At 34.1% G+C, this 18,993-nt stretch overlaps 3 protein-coding genes across 7 annotated transcripts; 2 read left to right on the top strand and 1 right to left on the bottom strand.

The window, feature by feature from the left end:
• The first annotated feature begins 64 nt into the window (after nt 1-64).
• LOC118053905 (peptidyl-prolyl cis-trans isomerase CYP22) lies at nt 65-3,169 on the top strand. The gene is made up of 7 exons (XM_035065302.2): nt 65-300; nt 402-425; nt 532-619; nt 713-805; nt 1,659-1,691; nt 2,427-2,483; nt 2,829-3,169. Exons 1-7 carry the CDS (start codon nt 143-145, stop codon nt 2,937-2,939), a joined length of 564 nt encoding a protein of 187 aa, XP_034921193.1. The 5' UTR covers nt 65-142; the 3' UTR covers nt 2,940-3,169.
• A 612-nt stretch (nt 3,170-3,781) lies between these two features.
• LOC118053903 (NADH dehydrogenase [ubiquinone] 1 alpha subcomplex subunit 6) lies at nt 3,782-6,206 on the top strand. The gene is made up of 2 exons (XM_035065301.2): nt 3,782-4,095; nt 5,802-6,206. Exons 1-2 carry the CDS (start codon nt 3,871-3,873, stop codon nt 5,985-5,987), a joined length of 411 nt encoding a protein of 136 aa, XP_034921192.1. The 5' UTR covers nt 3,782-3,870; the 3' UTR covers nt 5,988-6,206.
• Nucleotides 6,207-8,312: 2,106 nt separating this feature from the next.
• LOC118053902 (transcription factor TGA2) lies at nt 8,313-17,338 on the bottom strand. Of its 5 annotated transcripts, none has more exons than XM_035065292.2 (12): nt 17,019-17,338; nt 15,490-15,637; nt 14,314-14,399; nt 13,345-13,421; nt 13,008-13,268; nt 12,637-12,711; nt 12,494-12,553; nt 11,230-11,307; nt 11,073-11,124; nt 10,536-10,807; nt 8,953-9,201; nt 8,313-8,775 (listed from the first exon to the last, which is right to left on the bottom strand). In XM_035065292.2, exons 2-12 carry the CDS (start codon nt 15,573-15,575, stop codon nt 8,629-8,631), a joined length of 1,443 nt encoding a protein of 480 aa, XP_034921183.1. In that variant the 5' UTR covers nt 15,576-15,637; nt 17,019-17,338; the 3' UTR covers nt 8,313-8,628. The 5 variants fall into 5 exon arrangements, with proteins under 5 accessions (XP_034921183.1, XP_034921190.1, XP_034921184.1 ...); XM_035065299.2 differs by having other exon boundaries at nt 13,008-13,262; XM_035065293.2 differs by having other exon boundaries at nt 15,490-15,633.
• Nucleotides 17,339-18,993: the final 1,655 nt, after the last annotated feature.

Here is an 18,993-nt window from a genome sequence, read left to right as displayed (position 1 = left end):
TAAAAACAAGTCCATTCTTATTTCCCAAACCGACCAATCAGCGTAGAACACGTTCACTCACATAAACCCCCAAAACCTTTCATCAAAACGCGCACTCCACATTGAGAGAGAGAGCGAGGGGGCTAGAGACTTCAGTGCTTCAATGGCGTCAGGAGGAGGCAGCGTGGAGTGGCACTTGAGACCACCAAACCCAAAAAACCCGATCGTCTTCTTCGATGTTACCATCGGTACCATCCCTGCTGGTCGTATCAAAATGGAGCTCTTCGCTGATATTGCCCCTAGAACCGCCGAAAATTTCAGGTCCTGCTACTCCTACTTCCCTCTTCTCTGCATCAAACTTATTTCTTTTATTTTTTATTTTTAAAAATTAATTTCATTTTATTTTTCTTTAAATCTTGCAGGCAGTTTTGCACAGGCGAGTACAGGTAAAAGAAATTCTTTTATCGATGTTTTCCCCATTTTTATGGTTAATTAGATTGATTAATCACTGATTATGTAATTAATTAATTTGATTTTTGAAAAAAATGGCAGAAAAGCTGGATTACCAGTTGGTTACAAAGGATGTCAATTTCATAGAGTGATTAAAGATTTTATGATTCAAGCTGGTGATTTTCTTAAGGTTTGTTTGTTTTTTCTTCTTAATTTTCTATTTTATATAATTTAATGTTTTCAGCTTACCTTATTAGTTATTAATGGAATTTTTGGTTTGCAGGGTGATGGTAGTGGTTGTGTTTCTATTTATGGGCTTAAGTTTGAGGATGAAAATTTTGTTGCTAAACATACCGGCCCTGGTCTACTTTCAATGGTCTGTGCTTTTCTTTGTATATAAATTTGCCCCGTGTTGCTCTTATTTTGTATTGGGTGAATCGCGCTATTTGTTGCTTTCTACTGCTGCATTTATATGCCTGTATCATTTCCTTGACTCTCCTCTTAGATAGTTCTCTGTTAATTGTCATGAATAATTTGATGCGTTAATATCTTGTGGGATCCTGTGGCATATAACAACTACTAATTCTGTATTGAAAACTTAGTTTGATCGACTTTGAAATTTTGTTGCCAGGATAGACAAGATTTATGGCTCATTCTTTTTTGGAATTAGGATTTTTTTTTTATTATTATTTCCTATGATAATTCTTGAGGAGGTGGTGTTCCTTGATGGGGACCTTGTTTAACGTATTTATGTTTTACTGATAAAAGAATATATGGAATGGCTTTGCTTTAAGTCTAACCATAGGGGAAAAACTTAGTATGGAAAGTATCCATGTGCCTCTCCTAATTGTTGTGAATCTTTGAGGCCACTGTGAGTGAAAGTGCAACAGCGAAGAATTCCTCTGAGATGTCTGATTGTAAAACTTTCAGAAATCTCAAATTTCTACATGTATGCTTTTCATATTATGGTTATTTGGAGAACAACAAGGGTGAAAATTCTAATTTGGATGGGGCAACCTCAGAATTTTGGGGGCAATGAGGATTTCATCTCAATTAGCGTCCAGAGTCACTAAAATGACTGTAAAAGAAAACCCTAGTTTCTATAAACGCTAGCTCTCAAAATATTTAAATGTTAGCCTACCTAGATTTATCATCAAATATCCTTGCTATTTGAGTTTGAAGACTGTGCTATATCACTGATACTGAAGGCCTTGTCATTCCATTTGCAGGCAAATAGTGGGCCAAATACCAATGGAAGTCAGGTAATCTCTCTGCTGCTAGATGTTCAAAAAGTACGAAATAAATTGGTGTGTGCAAAGAGGTGTTAAACCTTGAAAGGACCTTTTTTCTGGTTGTTCAAGGTTTCCAGTTTGGTGGAAATAGAAATTTGATAAGCACGGTGGTGGATATTTAACCTTATAATGCTCCATTAAGATTGCTGCTTGCTCGAGCCATAACTTTAAAATTGCACTTAGTTGTTTCCCCCTTGCGTTCCCTACATTTACTCCCAGATACAATTATTATTACAATTGAAAACTCAAGCATACTGTTTCAATGTTTTAATCCCTCCATTTATTCCCACTAAGACATGTTTGGTTTACTCAAGAATTTGGGTACAGAAAGGGAATGGGATTCCGATGCCATTTTGAATATATTTCACATTATAATTTTATGTGAAATCAAAACTTCTTGTAATGCAATTCTAATTTTACAAAAGAAAGAGTAACTTTTTTCTGCATAAAACAAAATTTCTCATTTCTCACAGAATCCTAATCTGTGTTACTGGCAAATCAATCAACATTGCACAAAGAATGGAAATGACCCCTCACTATTCCTAATGCGAGATAAACCAAACATGCCGTAGGATTCAGGAGCACTGCTTTGAATGATAGTTCTGGAGAACTTTCTCTATTTTCTGCTGTTTTAGCCATGAGTAACACACACGCACACAGAGAACACAATATCATTATATTGATTTGAACCTTCTTCCTTTGCAGTTTTTCATCACTTGTGCAAAATGTGACTGGCTCGACAATAAGCATGTTGTATTCGGGGTATGTCTTCAAATTCTTTATAAGCTCTTGTCATGCTTCTCCTTGCCCTTGTGATTGATCAGTTGAAAATTTTGCAATCTGTGTGTTTGGAAATCAGTTCAGGCGGGCTATATCTGATATAAAATTCAAATGTAATCCAACCTGAACTGACTTAGCCCTGCAATCAAATTGACATAATTATAGGTCTCTATTCAGCTTGGATTGGATCAGGTTGATTTAAGTTGTGCACAAGATTATACATGTAGATGTGCTACTCTTTTTCTAATATGTGCTAGTATTTCCCTCTAAGAAAGTTCATTTTACTCCACTTCATCAACTTCAATTTTACTTTCTGTTCTTATGTAGAGGGTACTTGGAGATGGTCTTTTGGTTGTCCGAAAGATTGAGAATGTTGCCACGGGACCCAACAACCGACCAAAACTACCATGTATTATTGCAGAATGCGGAGAAATGTAGGGGTTGAGTTCAAGAACAGCCCTGACGATGATTAATTACAAGCATTTCTGTAATCCTTGTAGGAACAATATCATCTTAATTCACTGACCTTTGACCTACACATGCTCTTTTGGATGGACTCCCTGAATGCAGCAGCCTCGTGGAGTTGTAGTTTGTTGTATATGACAATTTCTGAACATGGTATGGGAGCTTTTAAGGATATTTACATGATTGATGATAGATTTTCTCTACCCTAATATTGCCAATTCGCATGTATAGTTTGGTAGATCAGTTGCTGATTTTTCTCTGCTCTGCTTGTTATCCTTCGTCTTAAGGATTATGAAGGGCTTCCTCTCTTTATCTGTTTTTTACTAATCAATCATTGAAATCATATGAAAAAATGATTTAATTTTAATTGATGTACAATACTAATGTGAAAAGAAAAAAAAAAGTTATCAAAACAATCAGTGCTCGTTCGGTAATTAGTAACTTTTGAATTTTTTCTTCCAAAATTCTTTGAAAAATGTGTTTGATAAAATCTTAAAATTCGTTTTGAAAACTATTTAAAACTCAAAAGCTAAAATAAATTTTTAGAGCTTTTTACAACTATAACAACAAAACCATTGCAAAAAGCTATAGCATTTTCAGCTAAGAATATCATAAAAATCGCCCAGGGAGGGAAATGAAAAAAAAAATGGTATTGAAACGACGTCATTGTACTTGGACGATAAGAAAAAGGGAAGCAGCGTCTAATCTTCAAACGACACGTAGTTTTGAAGAAAACAAAACGGGGTCGTATAAGCTCCATCACCACCCAATCGCAATCATCTTCTATTATTCTATACATAGCCTCGTGTCTTTGATTTTCTACACTGAAACAGCAAAAAAAAAAAAAAAGGAAAAGAAAAGAAAGTTGCAATCTTTAGCGCGGTGGAGTTACTGAACTGAATCAATGGCGACGGCGACGGCGCAGGCATTGAGGGTCATGAAGGTAGCAGGAAACTCGAGAAGTGTAGAAGAAGCAAGAGCTCGAGTCTTCGATTTCTTCAAATTGGCTTGTAGATCACTCCCAGCTGTCATGGATATTTACAATCTCGACGACGTCGTTAATAAGTCTCAGCTTCGCTCCGCTATCTCCTCTCAGATCCGCAAGAATTCTCACATCACCAATGCTAAGGTCACCACTCTCTCCTCTCAATTTTTTTCTTAATTACTTTAAAATCTTGTTTTATTAATCAAGGATTATTAATTTACTAATTTTTTTTTAAGTTGTAGTGGTAATTGCAAATTAACTAGTGTTTATTAGGTTCAGTAATGAGAAACACCACCCTGGAAAATCCCAGCCGTTGAATTTGTGGGACCCAATCATTCAATCAATGTTTGTGATATCTGGGGAAGAATGTTAGGTAAAAGTAGGAGTAATCTTTTAGGGTTTGGTGAAGAAAATTATTAAAAGAGAGAAGGATTAGATCAATGGAAGTTTGTGTATGATTCATTTCAGTGAGAATTTTCGATTCAGGTAATAGTGTCAGTAATCGGCATGGTAAGGATTTTTTTACTATTATTGTTTATGTATGTAAATGGTCCTGTGCTTGTGCTTGGTGTTTTAGGTGAAGTATCAAGTTTTATTGTTTATGGAAGTTGTCTGCCTTAAGGTTTCAATTCATTTACAGATCCTATGAAAATTGAGAGGGGGTGAGAGAAAAAAATGAGAGGAAGTGTTGAAGCAGTCGGTAAATATGTGATGCCATTTGTTCTTTTAAGTTAGACAAAATATGTGGATTGTTTCTCTGTTCATTTTTCTTTATGCATTTCTTTTTAATAATAGAGCTACTACGAGTATGTGAAAGCATGTGTGCTGTGTTTTTCTCTCAATGATGCACTTCCCCCTTTGTTGTCTGCATTCCCCTCATTTGCAACACAACTCTGTGCTCTTCTCTTGTAGTATGTTCGTAAACATTATCTTTATAAGCTTAATCCATGTCCTTCCTACCATTCAACGTTAGAATTTAAGATATTTGATTCTTGCTGCCAGAGAATCCAGTAGTCGGAATCAGAGATTCAAGCTGCCAACAACTACTGGTGTACGGAAACCCCTTCCACTTCAAGTTCAAACACTAACCCTCCTCCTTACTGAGCCATAGAACACCAAAAGGCTGGTATTGATGGATTTCTCGAAAATCTCTCACTGTACCCTGAACAAAGAAAATAAACCTGTCCATTATTTTTCTCTTAAAATATTAGGAGCTACAAGAATGATTCCATAAAGAAGAAGGAAAAACATTAGATTCCCTGGGAAGGAAATATCATTTCATCTCCAAACTGTTAGTGCAGTAGCATCAGTGATGACTTTGTATTTCCTGGGCAACCAAGTTGTTGTCATTAGAGTTAGCATTGATTTCTTGATACCAGATACCAGGTACCAGTGCATTGATAAAGGATGTTATTGTTTCCATCTGTTTTGGGAGGTGGTTCTAACTCGAAACCAATTTTACTGTACAAAGTAGATTGGGTGTGCTCAATAGGTTTTATCAGTAGTTTTTGATTGTTTAACCTTTTGATAATAGATCATAACAGTCATTGTATATTCTCTTTTCCTACTTATCCAGTCTCTTCCAACCATTTGTGGATATATTTGCTTCTTTACTTCATTCCAATAAGTTTATGATGGGCTTCTCAAATAAATTTGGTAGTGTCTTTGCTGGGCATTAGATCATTGCTTTCTTTGGTTTTTTTTTTTTTCAGGGCTTCTTTTGATTAGGAGTGAGAGCTCCTTAAGGGAGTCACCAAGGAGACGGATACACACACACACACTCTGAGTAGTTATTATAGATTATTGTGGCATTAAAATCTTGCTATTTTGCTGATAGTCATAACCTGTAGGTGATTGATATGCTGCTCTTCAAGGGGATGGAAGAGCTGGGCAACATTGTGGAACATCACAAGCAGCGGCATCATATCATTGGCCAGTACATACTAGGGAAAGATGGGACTTTGCACGATTCATCACCCAAGGATCCAAGCACCTCTGATTTTCTCAAGAATTTCTATAGTGGCAACTACTTTTGAAACTCTATGTTATGTGAACGTGCCTCTCTTTGGTTTTGCTTCGGGTCCCTGATTTCCCAAATAAATGAACTAATATTTCTGTGTCTTTTGGTTTGTTGGATAAAATCCTCGACCATTTGTTCATGGTCCTCTTTATTGGAACCAGATTACAATTTTATGAATTCCTGTTAGTTTTCATAAATCAAGGATATGTAATTGTTGTTGGTGGTTGAAGATGCATATAGCATTCTGTATCGTGTGCATGTTGTTGCCTAGTTCCAGATAATTCTATCAGTGGCCCATGATTATATAGCATGGTCTAAGATAATAAAGAGGCCATTTGCTAGGAAAGCATCGAATGCAAAAACTTCTTAGAAAGGACACTGCAATTAGAAGTTTATGAATAAAATTATAGCCAGAATCCATGGTCAGAAGTCTTGATCATGTAAAAAAAACCATAGAGAAGATAATACAGCATTAAAATGTGATACGGTGAAGATAACAAAACAAAGGGTAACAATATCATGTATTTGCAATTTTCTATTAACAGTAATCTGGATTTCTATTATGTATAGAGTTGAGATAAATGCCTGCCTTGTTAGAAAATTGAAAACCCCAATAATCTGTATTTCATTTTCCTCGTCCGCAAATTTGTCACAATGTACAATGTCATATTTATCAATGTATTTTTAAAAAATGTAAAAATTTCAAAAAGAAAAATTCAATGCAATTCAGTCAATTTTGAGGTCATTTAATTAATCTTTGGCCCTCTCTTTTATTTTATTGAGTGATGGGTTTTTTCTATAAAATAAAAATTAGGAAGAAAGATGAAGGCAATGAAGAAAAGGACCATAATTATGTGAATCAAATAATATAATGAAGATGAGAAAAATAATAAATGAGGATTATCAATTAGGAAAGATATTCCAAGTAATTTTGTATATTTGTAATATCTGTTTGATTTTGTATGGATGTGTTTATTGCAAGATTGGTGTGTAAATTTTCCTTAATTAGACGGGTTTTTAATTATTTTTTTTTCTTTATTGTGTGATGTTAGTTGATTGGTATTGTTAGATAGTGTTATACGTTTCATCCTAATATTATGAACAGACTTGTGCTAGGTTTGGGGAGTTTTTTCGAGGGTGTTTGGGAGTGTGGTAGCGGTTGCTTTTCAAATAGTTTTTCGTGTCGAAAAGCATGCCAATAATTTTTTTTTATTTTTTTAAAATTATTTTTGATATCAGCACATCAAAACGATCTAAAAAGTACAAACCGCACTCAATTTTAGTAAAAAAAAAAATTTTTCTCAAAAGCAGGTTGCACCTCAATAATATTATATTTATTCATAAATATGGATAAACTAGTTTAGATAAACTTTAATAAAAATAGAATAAATATTTTTATTATAAAAAAACAAATAAGAATGTAGTTTATTTTAAGTAGAATATGTATAATGATTGTCATCTTCTTCTTTTTCTTTTTTTGTAATAGGAAAATAGCATATTAATTTATGACGCCTTCAAGATTAATTGCTATAAATAGGTGGCTAGCAAGAAAACATTAAGAATTTGAATACTGTGAGAATTTGATTCAGTATCCTTATTTTTACCACTTTTGTTTTTATGTGGTACTACATAATTACCTTCTTTTTTGTAGAATCGTCCTCACAAGAGGTAATTATAAGAAATTAAAAAATAGATTGCTGCCTATGCCTAGATCCCGGATATAACAAAATTTGATAAGATATTTTTAATTATGGTTAATATCTTATTACAAATAGTTCTGATAATTTTAGAAAAAAAAAAAATTTACTTATTACAAAGACCTAATTTTTTATCTATACATTTATCACTTCTAATCTTTATATATATACACACACACACACACACTTTTAATTTCAGGAGAAAGACACAATAGTGAGGATATTATTGTAATATTAGATACTTTTTAAAAATATTTTTCACTTTAAAAAATATTTTTTTTTATTTTTAACATTAAAATCATAAAAAAAAAATATTAAAAGAATATCAAATTAATATTTTTTTCAAGATAAATATTTTTTTTAAAATTACACTACCAAACAATCATTAAATTAAAAATTTCTCACACGATCATAATGAAATTGCGAGGTGCGCCACACAAACATAAAGACCACATGGCAAACCTCGCAAACAAACACATAGAAAGACCTTTGAATCCTTCCATGGTTGGTTTTGCTCTTAACAAAAATGTTGAAGTGTCTTAACATTTTCATTAGCATATGCTTTTTTAAATTTTATTTTCAACCTTTTCATTGTAAAATATGAGTCTTCAACAAAAGATAATAGGTTGACCAAGATGAACGGATCAACTCAAAATGAAAGTTTCTCAACTTTCAAAATCATCTCGAGATTGTCAAGTACAAGGACAGCATATTCTAAACTTGCCATTACAACTGTGGATAAAATGAAAACAGGAAGACGATCATCAGGCTACAAATAATTAACATTGATGCATACTGTACTTGAAGGACTCAAATTCTATGCTCTAAGATGATTAGTATGAAAGAAAGAGCAGTAAAGAAAAGCTATTTTGAGCACTAGAAACAAGAAGCACTGCTGGATGTGGAATGAGCCTTTGTGATTTTTGTGCAGAACTTGAGTTCAGATGCAAAGCAGCAGATTCACTCTCTCGGTCGCGCAAGCCAGAGGGAACTAAGAGCTCGTAAACGGGAGAAGTAATCGTGTATTGCGAGGAGAGCACGAGCAGACTGACGGGTGGTTAATATTCGGTGCATTTGCTGTAATGTTTGCTGCCTCAAATTGTCAGCCTGGTTTTGTAATATACATTAAAAGAAAAGTTCTTTTGAGAGATGATACTACGAATACGGAGGCAAGAAAAACTCAAAACTGTATCTGGTTTAGGAACTCTTGATCAGCATTACAAATTTCAACGTTTTATGGGATCTCCATGCTTTAGGCAACATACAAAACAATTAGAAGTATACCTGGCGAATAAATCCCTCGAGGGTGCCTAGTTTTCCCATGGCCATGGCCATCTGACCCATGTAATTTGCCACGTTTCCAGATGAACCTGAGGAGCCAAGAGGTCCGCTGGACAATGTCTCAGCCAGGGACTGCTGCAATGCCTCCATCCCTTGAGATAATGCATCTTCTGCCTGTTGGGAGGACTGCTGCAAGTTGCCAATGCCCACCAACTGCTGGTCTGTCAAAGGCTCCAATTGATTCACAAGAAGCTGCAACCATGATCATTAAATTTTATCATGTTCTCCAACAAAAAATTAGATATATGAGTAGTTTGTTCAGCCACGAGCCAAGGGCACTCTAAGAAATGAAATGTGAAAATCAAATCAATCCATCAAAATAACAAGAGAAAGGAAACTAACAAACACGTTGTATGTACCATTTATTGGGGCTATCAGGAAAAGGTCATGAGCTTTCCCTTCTAAAATGCATAAACCAGGGAATACAAATTGTATTCCAACAAAATATAAACTCACAATTATGCCTGTATTTGCAGGCATACAAGCACACAAAAGGAAGCAGGTGGCTAGAAAATTTCTTCTTCCAACCACACATCCGGGGTGAGGTGATGCTGCCCTCTCTGCGGCCCTCAATCCCAACCTTGTCTTCTAAGATTAGTTTCATGCTATACAGATAGATCTGTATGTTCACACAAAAAAACATGCCCGTGTGCATGTCCGAATAATGTAGTGTTGCTGGAGAAACAACTCTTTTACACCAAAAAGAAATTACCATACAAACAAAAACATTAAGAACAGCCTAGCCCCAGAAAGGCTACAAGAAAATGAATTTAGGGAAACGCAAGGGGTGCAAATGAAAGAACCAACCTTACCAACTTGCTGGGAAGATAGGCAATGGGATACCAAAACTTCTTGATAATATTCTAAAATGTCTGAAAAGTAAAAACCTTAGTTTTGGAGCAGAGGACTAAGGGATTCCTATGCCAGCTTATAAATAATAATTACTCGAAGTTCACCTTTGAACTTCTGAATAGATTTGATGTCAAGAAGAAACTGTGAATCATACCATTCAGGGCTTCAGATCAAAGATTGACAAGTGAAATGGGAACTGGATGGATCCTATATGAGAACCCTAATGATAGGGAATAAGTCAAAGAACCACTCAACCTCAAAGCTTAATATGTTAAGTGATGCACCAGGAATGCTTTTATATTATATTTCTCTAACAGAATATTTGTTGTGCAGTCAAGTAGCATCCAGTGAACCAAAGACCTTTTAACTACCAGCATATGGCTATAACAGTACAGTATGAGATTCTCTAACAATCCAAAACCCATACCCAAGTAATTCATAATTAATTGGTTATTTCTACAAATTTGCAGTTTGCCACCCTCGCCCTGCTAGGTAGAGCATTAGTAGCATCAATTCTTTATTAATAAATTAAATGGAGAAGAACCAAAAACATACAGTTTTTACAATTCTTTTTTCCATGCAAGATTACAATACTCATTTAATACTTGAGTAATGCCACCTCTCCTAGAACAAATCCCTGCATATGGAGAACATTGAAAGCACATTAACCTTACCTTGAGGAGTTCAGATGAACGGAAGCCACCAAGCCACAAAAAACACCTCTCTGCAGGCGTCTTCCACATGCCAGACAGCAAATGGAAAACATCAGCCTTGGCTGCATTGCTCTTCAGCCTGAAAACTTCATCATAATGAGCCATTATACCATCAATGATAATACGAAGTTCTGTATCACCCGTGTGAGAATTGACAGCTGATCTCAGCTCATTAATTTGTCGATTTTGGTCCTCCAGCCATCGTGCATATTCTACATCAAATGCCATGGCCCCTGCAAAAAGATACAGTTAACCAGCTAATGTGTTAGCATGTGAATGTTTGTGAACTTAAACCCTGGAAATGAAAGAACCACAGAAATTTCAAAGTCATTCCAATGTATAAATGTAGAGCTAACATCATGTTCATTGGTTCAATTCAACAGACAAGAATATGTGGAGCTCATCCAACAATTACCAGGCATGAAACATCTAGTTTATTCCCAAAAATGCACACTTTTCAAACAATGAATCTTGCTTAGTGAAGAAAATAGGCATTACCATTTCCACTCATTGAATGAGATTGGTCTCCTGAGCTTGATACGAAAATTCCCTGTATGAGAGAAAATTCAGTGAAATGAGAGACCTCATAATGGGGATGCTTAATGAAGAAACTAAAAGCATTACACAATGTGGCACAGAATTAGCCAAAACTAACCTGCTGCCGTGCCCGTTGAAGCTCCTGTTCCAGTTGGGTTAGCTTCAACCGGCTACTCTCCAGCTGCTGAACATATGCCTAGGGAGACACATGAAAGGATGAAACTCAAATAATTACAAGAGATTTTACTAGACTGCATGCATTTAGTGTGTATTAGATAAACCAGAAGATTGTGTGTAAAGAAATTTCACACAGGTAGAATCATAAAAAGTTCACACAAAGGATGCGCTACTGGATCTGCTGTAACAAATTATTGCTAGAAAAGGCATGTAAGTGCTTATAACATGTAAAAGTTAGAACTAAATGTTCTGGCACCTTCTTTTCTTGGTCTTATCAATGATTTTAAGAAAAAAAACTAATGTAATATCAGAACAAGATTACACCAAGGTAAAAGGTAGGAGAAGATTCTTGAACTCGTTCGGGAAGTTAATTTCTGACACATCCTCACTTTTTCTCTTTTAACACTTTTCAGTTTGAGGATGAATCCTCTATCATTTTTGGGAAGATCTGGGGCTATAGGTTCTCACTTTTCTAATGGTTTTAATTGCCTCTATAGTTTTTTCTGTCTTTAAGTTGCCTCCATAGAAAACTTCTATCATATTGAGAAAAGATGTTTTCCTTTGGGAATTCTACAAATTTTCTTCCAAGTAGAGATAGGAGAGCTGGACATCAGCGAAATCTGGAAATTTTTCTCGTAATTGTTCCTTCCTCCTTGCACACAGATCTAACCTCTTCTCATTTTCCTTGGCTACCTAAATGGAAGGCAAATGTACCTTCAATGTGTACCATGAGTTGGTTCATCTGGGGCACCAATCAGTATATAATCTTTTGGGACAAGCAATTACCCTTCTTTCTGATCAGGGATTGGATAGTTTTTCTAGCATTGCAAAGGGGGTTCTCAATTGTTTTTTGTTTTATTCAACAGGAAAGTGTATCCTTCTCCTTTGCAAGCATTTCCCTTTCTACTACTAAAATGTTTTTCCTATAAAGTAAACCATAATGAAGTGAAGCAAAGTCACATCCCCCCACACACATCTTGGCCCATGTTGCCCTTAAACGGGATTAGTTTTTAAGCACATTAGACTATGCAAATTTAGCTATTAGAAATAAAAATCAGTAACAATGTCTGAGAGCATAACAATTAAGATCAATACCAATTTGTGTGACAACATTCAATTGCCATTTGAAAATTAACCGGTAAAGAACATGCTGAAAAAAGTTTGTTAAGAAACAAAAACAAGTACAGGTAAAGGATGAAACGTACTTTCTTCCTCAAACGGCTTTTTCTTGCAGCTTCTCTATTTTGAGCAAGCCTACGAAGAGTCTGCAAAGTGTAATCAAACGATCATCAAGTAAAACTAGAAGGAGTAGCATATTGTGAGTGCAATTAATATATAACATTTTCACCTTATGGTCCATTTTATCCTTTGATCTGTCACTGGAATCAGACGCCACAAGAGCTAAAGATTGACTTCCATCAAACTGCACACATACAATTTTTAGGTGTTAGAATGGAATTGATTTGGTCCAATCAATACATTTTCGTATGAGCAGAATGAATGATGCCATTTCTTACTTCATCAAGCAAAAGAAGAGATGCATGTTGAAATCCAAAAGGCAAGAATGGTAAACTAGAATTCTTGATTACAGGCACTTATTAGAAACAAAAATATAATAAAACTATTGAAACAGTGTACCTCCTAAGCAAATTTCTAATTTTACAGAATTAAGTGCTTAACATCATGTCACGAGAGTACAAGGCAGGAAAAAAACAGCACCCTTTGATTTTTATCATCTGTGTCTGCATCTGTTGAGATATCAGTCCTCGGACTAGCATCAGCCATATTTGTCTCCCCCCAGTTCTCAGTATTAACACTTGGTATAGAGACCTGGTTTGACTGTTGAATGTTTTCTAACAGTAACTTCTGAGTCTCCCCCCAGTTTTCTGTACTAACACTTGGTATAGAAACTCGGTTTAACCTTTGAACTTTTTCTAATGGTAACCTCTGAGACTCCACTTGGACAGAAGACGACTGTTTCTGCCAAGTCAGGGAAGAGGAAAAAATTAGTAGAAGTAACCACTTGGGCAAATTATCATCCATCTAAGAAACTCACCTTGTCAAAAGCACCACTATTGAGGGGGTCAGAAGGGATTGCTTGAGTTCTTTCTTTTGCTGAATTGAACACAGCACCTGCAATGGCACATATTACATAAAGGACTTTGCATGGGAAGACAAAAACCATTCAATCTAATTTCACTACTTCATGAAAATTGATGTTAAATTTGTTCTGTGAAACCAAAAAAAATTATTTTCACAAGTACGCTACATCTTGTTAACACTTTTAATTCTAGCTGGTTGTACATTCTTGAAATATCTATTTTTTTTGTCCTAATAATATATGCACAGTTATCCATTTCCATCGATCACATAGGTTTCTTTCTTCAGTTTCTTCGTTTTGATTGCATCCTTGCTTATTTATCAAATGCCAACAATCATGGTAGACAATGTAGGAGATCCTTAATTATTTTCTATGCACTGTGATCAGTATTATCTGAATTTTTTCTCCCACTCTCTCTTTCCACAAAAAACTATTGAACATGATTTTTCTTATGATGATTTTCAAAGCATTACTACGTAGACTATTCTGTGAATTGTTGCAATTAGATTGATATGGCTCTTGATTCTGAAATATATTGCAACCCCAGCAAAGATTTTACACAAATAACTTACCTCGACCATCCCTAAAAGTTTAAGGTTAGCATTTCATTTAGCAATAAGTCAACGTCAACTGCTCTAGTCAATTCAATTTAAGAGCAGAGGATGGTCCATGCATTTACTATCTAAGGGATGGATGTAATTTGCCCTTATCCAAAAACATTAGATTATATTTTTCTGCGGAATAACAATATTCCTATGAATTTGTTTCTGCACAATTAAAAAAAGAAGTTTTTGTGAAAATTTAAGATCACCAACAAGATATCAGCAGATAAAATTTAATTATAGAATCTACTAGATGAAAGAGCACAACAAGCTGTGTCATTTTTAAATTAGTCCCTTGCAAGTTGGATTGCTCAAAACTTACCTGGACTCAGGTCAATAGCATCGTCCTCTAAGAACACCCCAAAATAAGTAGCACAGTGAGGATGGATTGTGCTTCCCTCTACACAACTGAAGCCATAATGTCACCAAATAAGTACCAAGAATTTGTTGAGTGTTGTAATTTTACAACCAAAAAGTATCGAGCGACACCATCAGTCCAAATAAGTCATACATTATGTTGTGTTTTCCTCTTCAAACCAGTAAAAGTAGATACATCTTGACCAAAAATTCCACATACATCATGACCAAAAAATTCACAATGACCTTCCAGATTAAACTTTTAGAAACAATAGTGTATACTACAATTACTGGAACAACAGAGGAGAAAGAAGAAAGGGAGATGGAAAAACACGGTCAGCAATTGAACTGCTTGGGAGAATTTCCAACTTTCAACCCAAGACCTAAGGAAAAATGCAAAAAAACCTCTGAGATAGAGAGTGGGGTGCAGGTAAGTACAAGCCTCTCTTAGCCTGCCTTTTATTAAGTATTAGGAGAGAAGCAACATCTTCATCTAAACAAGTTGCTCAAGAGCTCACCCCTGTGCAGGAAGCCTCCCTCAGTGCTGACCCTATAGTTTGTTTGATTAATATGTCTAGGTACTTAACCTCTCTCACACAATCAAGTTCCTCTGAACACTTGCAAGAATATTTAGCAAATAAAGCAATTTAACTTAAAATAGTTCCCATCATCAGAGCTTGAATGGTATATAAGCTATATAACCTTGACAGAGTGATGAAGCATGGAAATCATTCATATGTAACTAATGCAGAAAAGCTTTTATAAGAACAAACAAATTACATCACACTCTCAATATCCAGACAACACATTCAAAATCATTCAATGCCAACCTTTGAAGCTATCAATCAAACAAAGAAATTCCTGGTTATTATTATACTCTGGCCTACCAACTTTTGAGACAATGTTTACACTCTGATATTGACCCACTAGAAATGATTTATGATGTGAGTACAAGACACCCAGAAATGCATTCAAGTTCTTGAACCTACTAATGGTTATACATGTGTGTGTGAGTGTATATATAGACAAAAATAAAAGTAAGCGGAACAGGCACAAAGAAATCCAACTTGAAGGATGAAATAATGAATGAAATGTTCAATTGAAAACATGTGTATAAAAAGTAATAGAAGAGGAACTGTACATTGCGTTTGAAATTGGTAACTGAGGATCAAAGCTCGGCATCACTACGGCCTTCTTCTCATCTTCTGCACCAGTTCTACTCCCCATGCATCATCACCATCTTAACCTGCTTAGTCCCCTTCAAACAAATCAGCACCCCAAAACACTGCCTAGAACAAAAGGCCAGAAGTATCACCAACTTCCTTCAGTAAAAACAATTGAAGAGGGGGGGGGGGATAAAGAAAACTAAAAATATAGTAATAAACAAATATATAAAAAGCCACAATTTCCTTTAACAGAATGCGACCTAGAAATATTAGTTCATATACATAGGACAGAAAAGTTTTCCCAAAACCTAACTTGAAAATCTATTCAACTAAACCAAGCAAACTCCACATTGTCCATCATCCACAATAACAGAAGATGTTTCTAAATTTCCAATTAAATTCTGAGGTATGCAAAGTACCAGGAAATAACCAGATAGCAGAGTCTTGATGATTTTCTGGTTAGTGTTGATAGATTTTAGAATCAATCAGCATCTGGCTAGCAATACAGTCAAGAAAAAAAAGAAAAGGTAGGTGCTCACGGATGTCCTTACCCAAATCAGCCAAAGTTGGTGCACAAATTGAACTAGCTAAGTCTGAGACGAAGCAATAATTCTATGCATCAGATTCAACAAGACCAACAAAAGAAAAAGGGAGAGGAAAAGCAAAACAAACTCGAAGAAATCAAATCAGATAACTCATCAAATGGACACATATGGGTCACACCCTTGCAAATCTTACCATCCAACCTTATCCATCATCTCACATGACATCCAGGAGAAATCAAAGAGTATCACTTCAAAACCCTAACAGCATAACTTTCAACGCAAAACTGAACTTCAGTATCTACTTAAGCTTGGCCACTCTGTAGCAATAACAGACTTCAAGATCAACCCAATAGGATGGTAAAATCCCTAGATACAGATGCTACTTAAAATCAAACTCATCCATCCAGCAAGCAGTACACAATTTGCAACACCTCAATAATGCAGCAAAGATGGAGAAGGACACTACAAAACCCAGAGTCCAATATCAATAAAATGCTCTCCCAATTCAACAATACTCGGAAGCCAAAAAATGATGGACAAGGGACATGAAACCCTTGATAATGAGCAACTTGTAGAGATCAAAATTCTACCCTAAGATGTGAAGTTACAAACTTTCACCAAAATCAAGCTGAAACACTCCCAAATTCATCGCCTTCAAATATAAAGGAGACCTTGACCGCATCAAGCACAGATTTCACACAAAACTAGCAATACCCAGATAGCCAAAATCAACAAAAAAAAAGCTAAAAAAACAAAACAAACTCACTTCCTTTACTATAAAGCAGCAAACTTTCACTTCATAAATGATTGTTTTCTAGTCAACATCACAACAAAGCATGAAAAAAGCTTAAGAAGGTCAAAATTCCACCCACTTTGCAAACAGGCAGCAAACCTTCACTTCATAAATTGATTGTTTTCTAGTCAAAATCACTAGAAAGTTCGAAACAAACCAAACCCACCTGGGATTCTGTTGTTGTTGATGATTTAAAGCTTTCAACTTTGCAAAATTGTATGTATTCGATTGTTGGAGGTAAGAAAAGAGTGATGAATGGATCGTTCCAGTCTCTAGACGTCTTCTTCTGTGAGAAATCGTCCACTTTCCAAGGATTAATGATTTATTTAATCACTATAATAATGTTTTCGTGCTTTGACATTAATTGTTTTTTTAAAGAAACAAATATATCACATTAAACTAAAAATTTCAGAGAAAAACACTGTTGGGAAAAATTTGATGTAATAGTATAGTTTCTTCTTCTAGCGTTTCTAAAATGTGACAATTATATGACACTTTTTTGAAACCCAACATTAATTAAATGGATTTAGTATCGCTACTGATAAGTCCAAATTATTCGACAAAACATAAATATAGATAAATAGATAATTTATATTTATATATTTTGAAATTATTTAAATATTATATTGTTGAATTATTTTATATTTATTTTATATGCATGTATTTTTATTTTTATTTTTATTTTTATTTTACATTTTCAAGCTAAATATAAGAATATGTTGAGTTTAGTTAAAATTTGTTAATTATGATTATTGTAATTTTTTGCAGGTTTTTGATTTTTTTAAGCAGAATAAAATTTTAGGTGTAATTTTTTTATAAAAGAAATTGTATCCAAATTTTAATAAAATTATAAATATTTTAACTCTTTAAAATAATAAAATAAATAATAATTCAGATTAACAAAAACTATAATTTTATAATTTTTTTCATATTAAAAACATAAAAATAACCCCAAATCTTATTAAAAATCCAACTGTTTCTTAAAAAAATCTCATTAAAAATGTAGCTGCTTAAAAACATAATATTTTATTAATATTGTAATTGTAAACCATAATATCAATTATTGTGGTTATAAAACATGATATATATATATATATATATTAAGTGTTGTATTTTTAAATTATAATATTATTAAAAAAAATTATATTTCTGAACGTGATATCTAAAATTATGTTATTTTGCGGGAACTTTTACATCATGTCATGTTTTAGCTTTTAATTATATTGTGGGTAATAATTTCCCGATTTTTCCTCCCTTTTTTGCGTTTTTTATTTAATAATCTTATTTGCTGTTTACTGTGTCAGTATTTTCTGACACGGTAATAAGACAGCCAGTCTTGCTTACTGGCAAGTGACAGAAGCTTTGGATCCCATCTGCATGTTAAGACAAGGGTCAGTGCTAGTTAATCGCTCTAATCCTGCCACGTGTAAATTTCATATAATTTTGCAATAATTTGTGCTTTTGTGTCTTGGCCAAATAAGATTTTGTTGGGAAAAAAAAAGTAGTAATTGAAATCAGTGATTGCTAAATTCGATAAAAAAAAATTGAATTATTGCTCGTTAAATAAAAAGGTAAATATTTTGGAATAGCAATTTTATTCAAATCATTAAATGATCAAATTTTACTCCATTTCACTAAAACTAAATAAAAGTACTAAGGAGTTCACTAGTCTCATGCTCTATTGAAATATTTATTTTATTTTTATAACTTCTCAATATACATGTATGTAATTTTTCATGTATGAATTTGCATTTTAAACTTTGTTTATGGTTTTAATTACAAAATTTATTATATTATACCGTCTTCTTGAACAAATTTAATTTATTTATAAGTTTAAATTCCTAACATGTACCTTCATTTTATAACATTCACAATGTTTTTTTTTAAAATGTCAATGAAACAAGTACACAATCAAATTAAAAATAAATATAGATATTATTATCAAAACTAGTTTGGCTTGACATGTTAGTTTGATCTTGATATGTTAGTTTGATAACTTGTGATTCAAATATAAGCTTGGGTCAAATTTCACTAAATTATATTAAAATTGATTCAATACAATCTAGTCAGCTCGATAGGTTAAATAACGACTAAATCAAAACCCGGTTTGACAAAATAAAGTTCTTGTTTTTCAAAATTTC

This window comes from Populus alba, chromosome 1 (assembly GCF_005239225.2).
Source record: "Populus alba chromosome 1, ASM523922v2, whole genome shotgun sequence".
Lineage (NCBI taxonomy): Eukaryota > Viridiplantae > Streptophyta > Magnoliopsida > Malpighiales > Salicaceae > Populus > Populus alba.
This window is presented reverse-complemented; position numbering and strand designations above follow the sequence as displayed.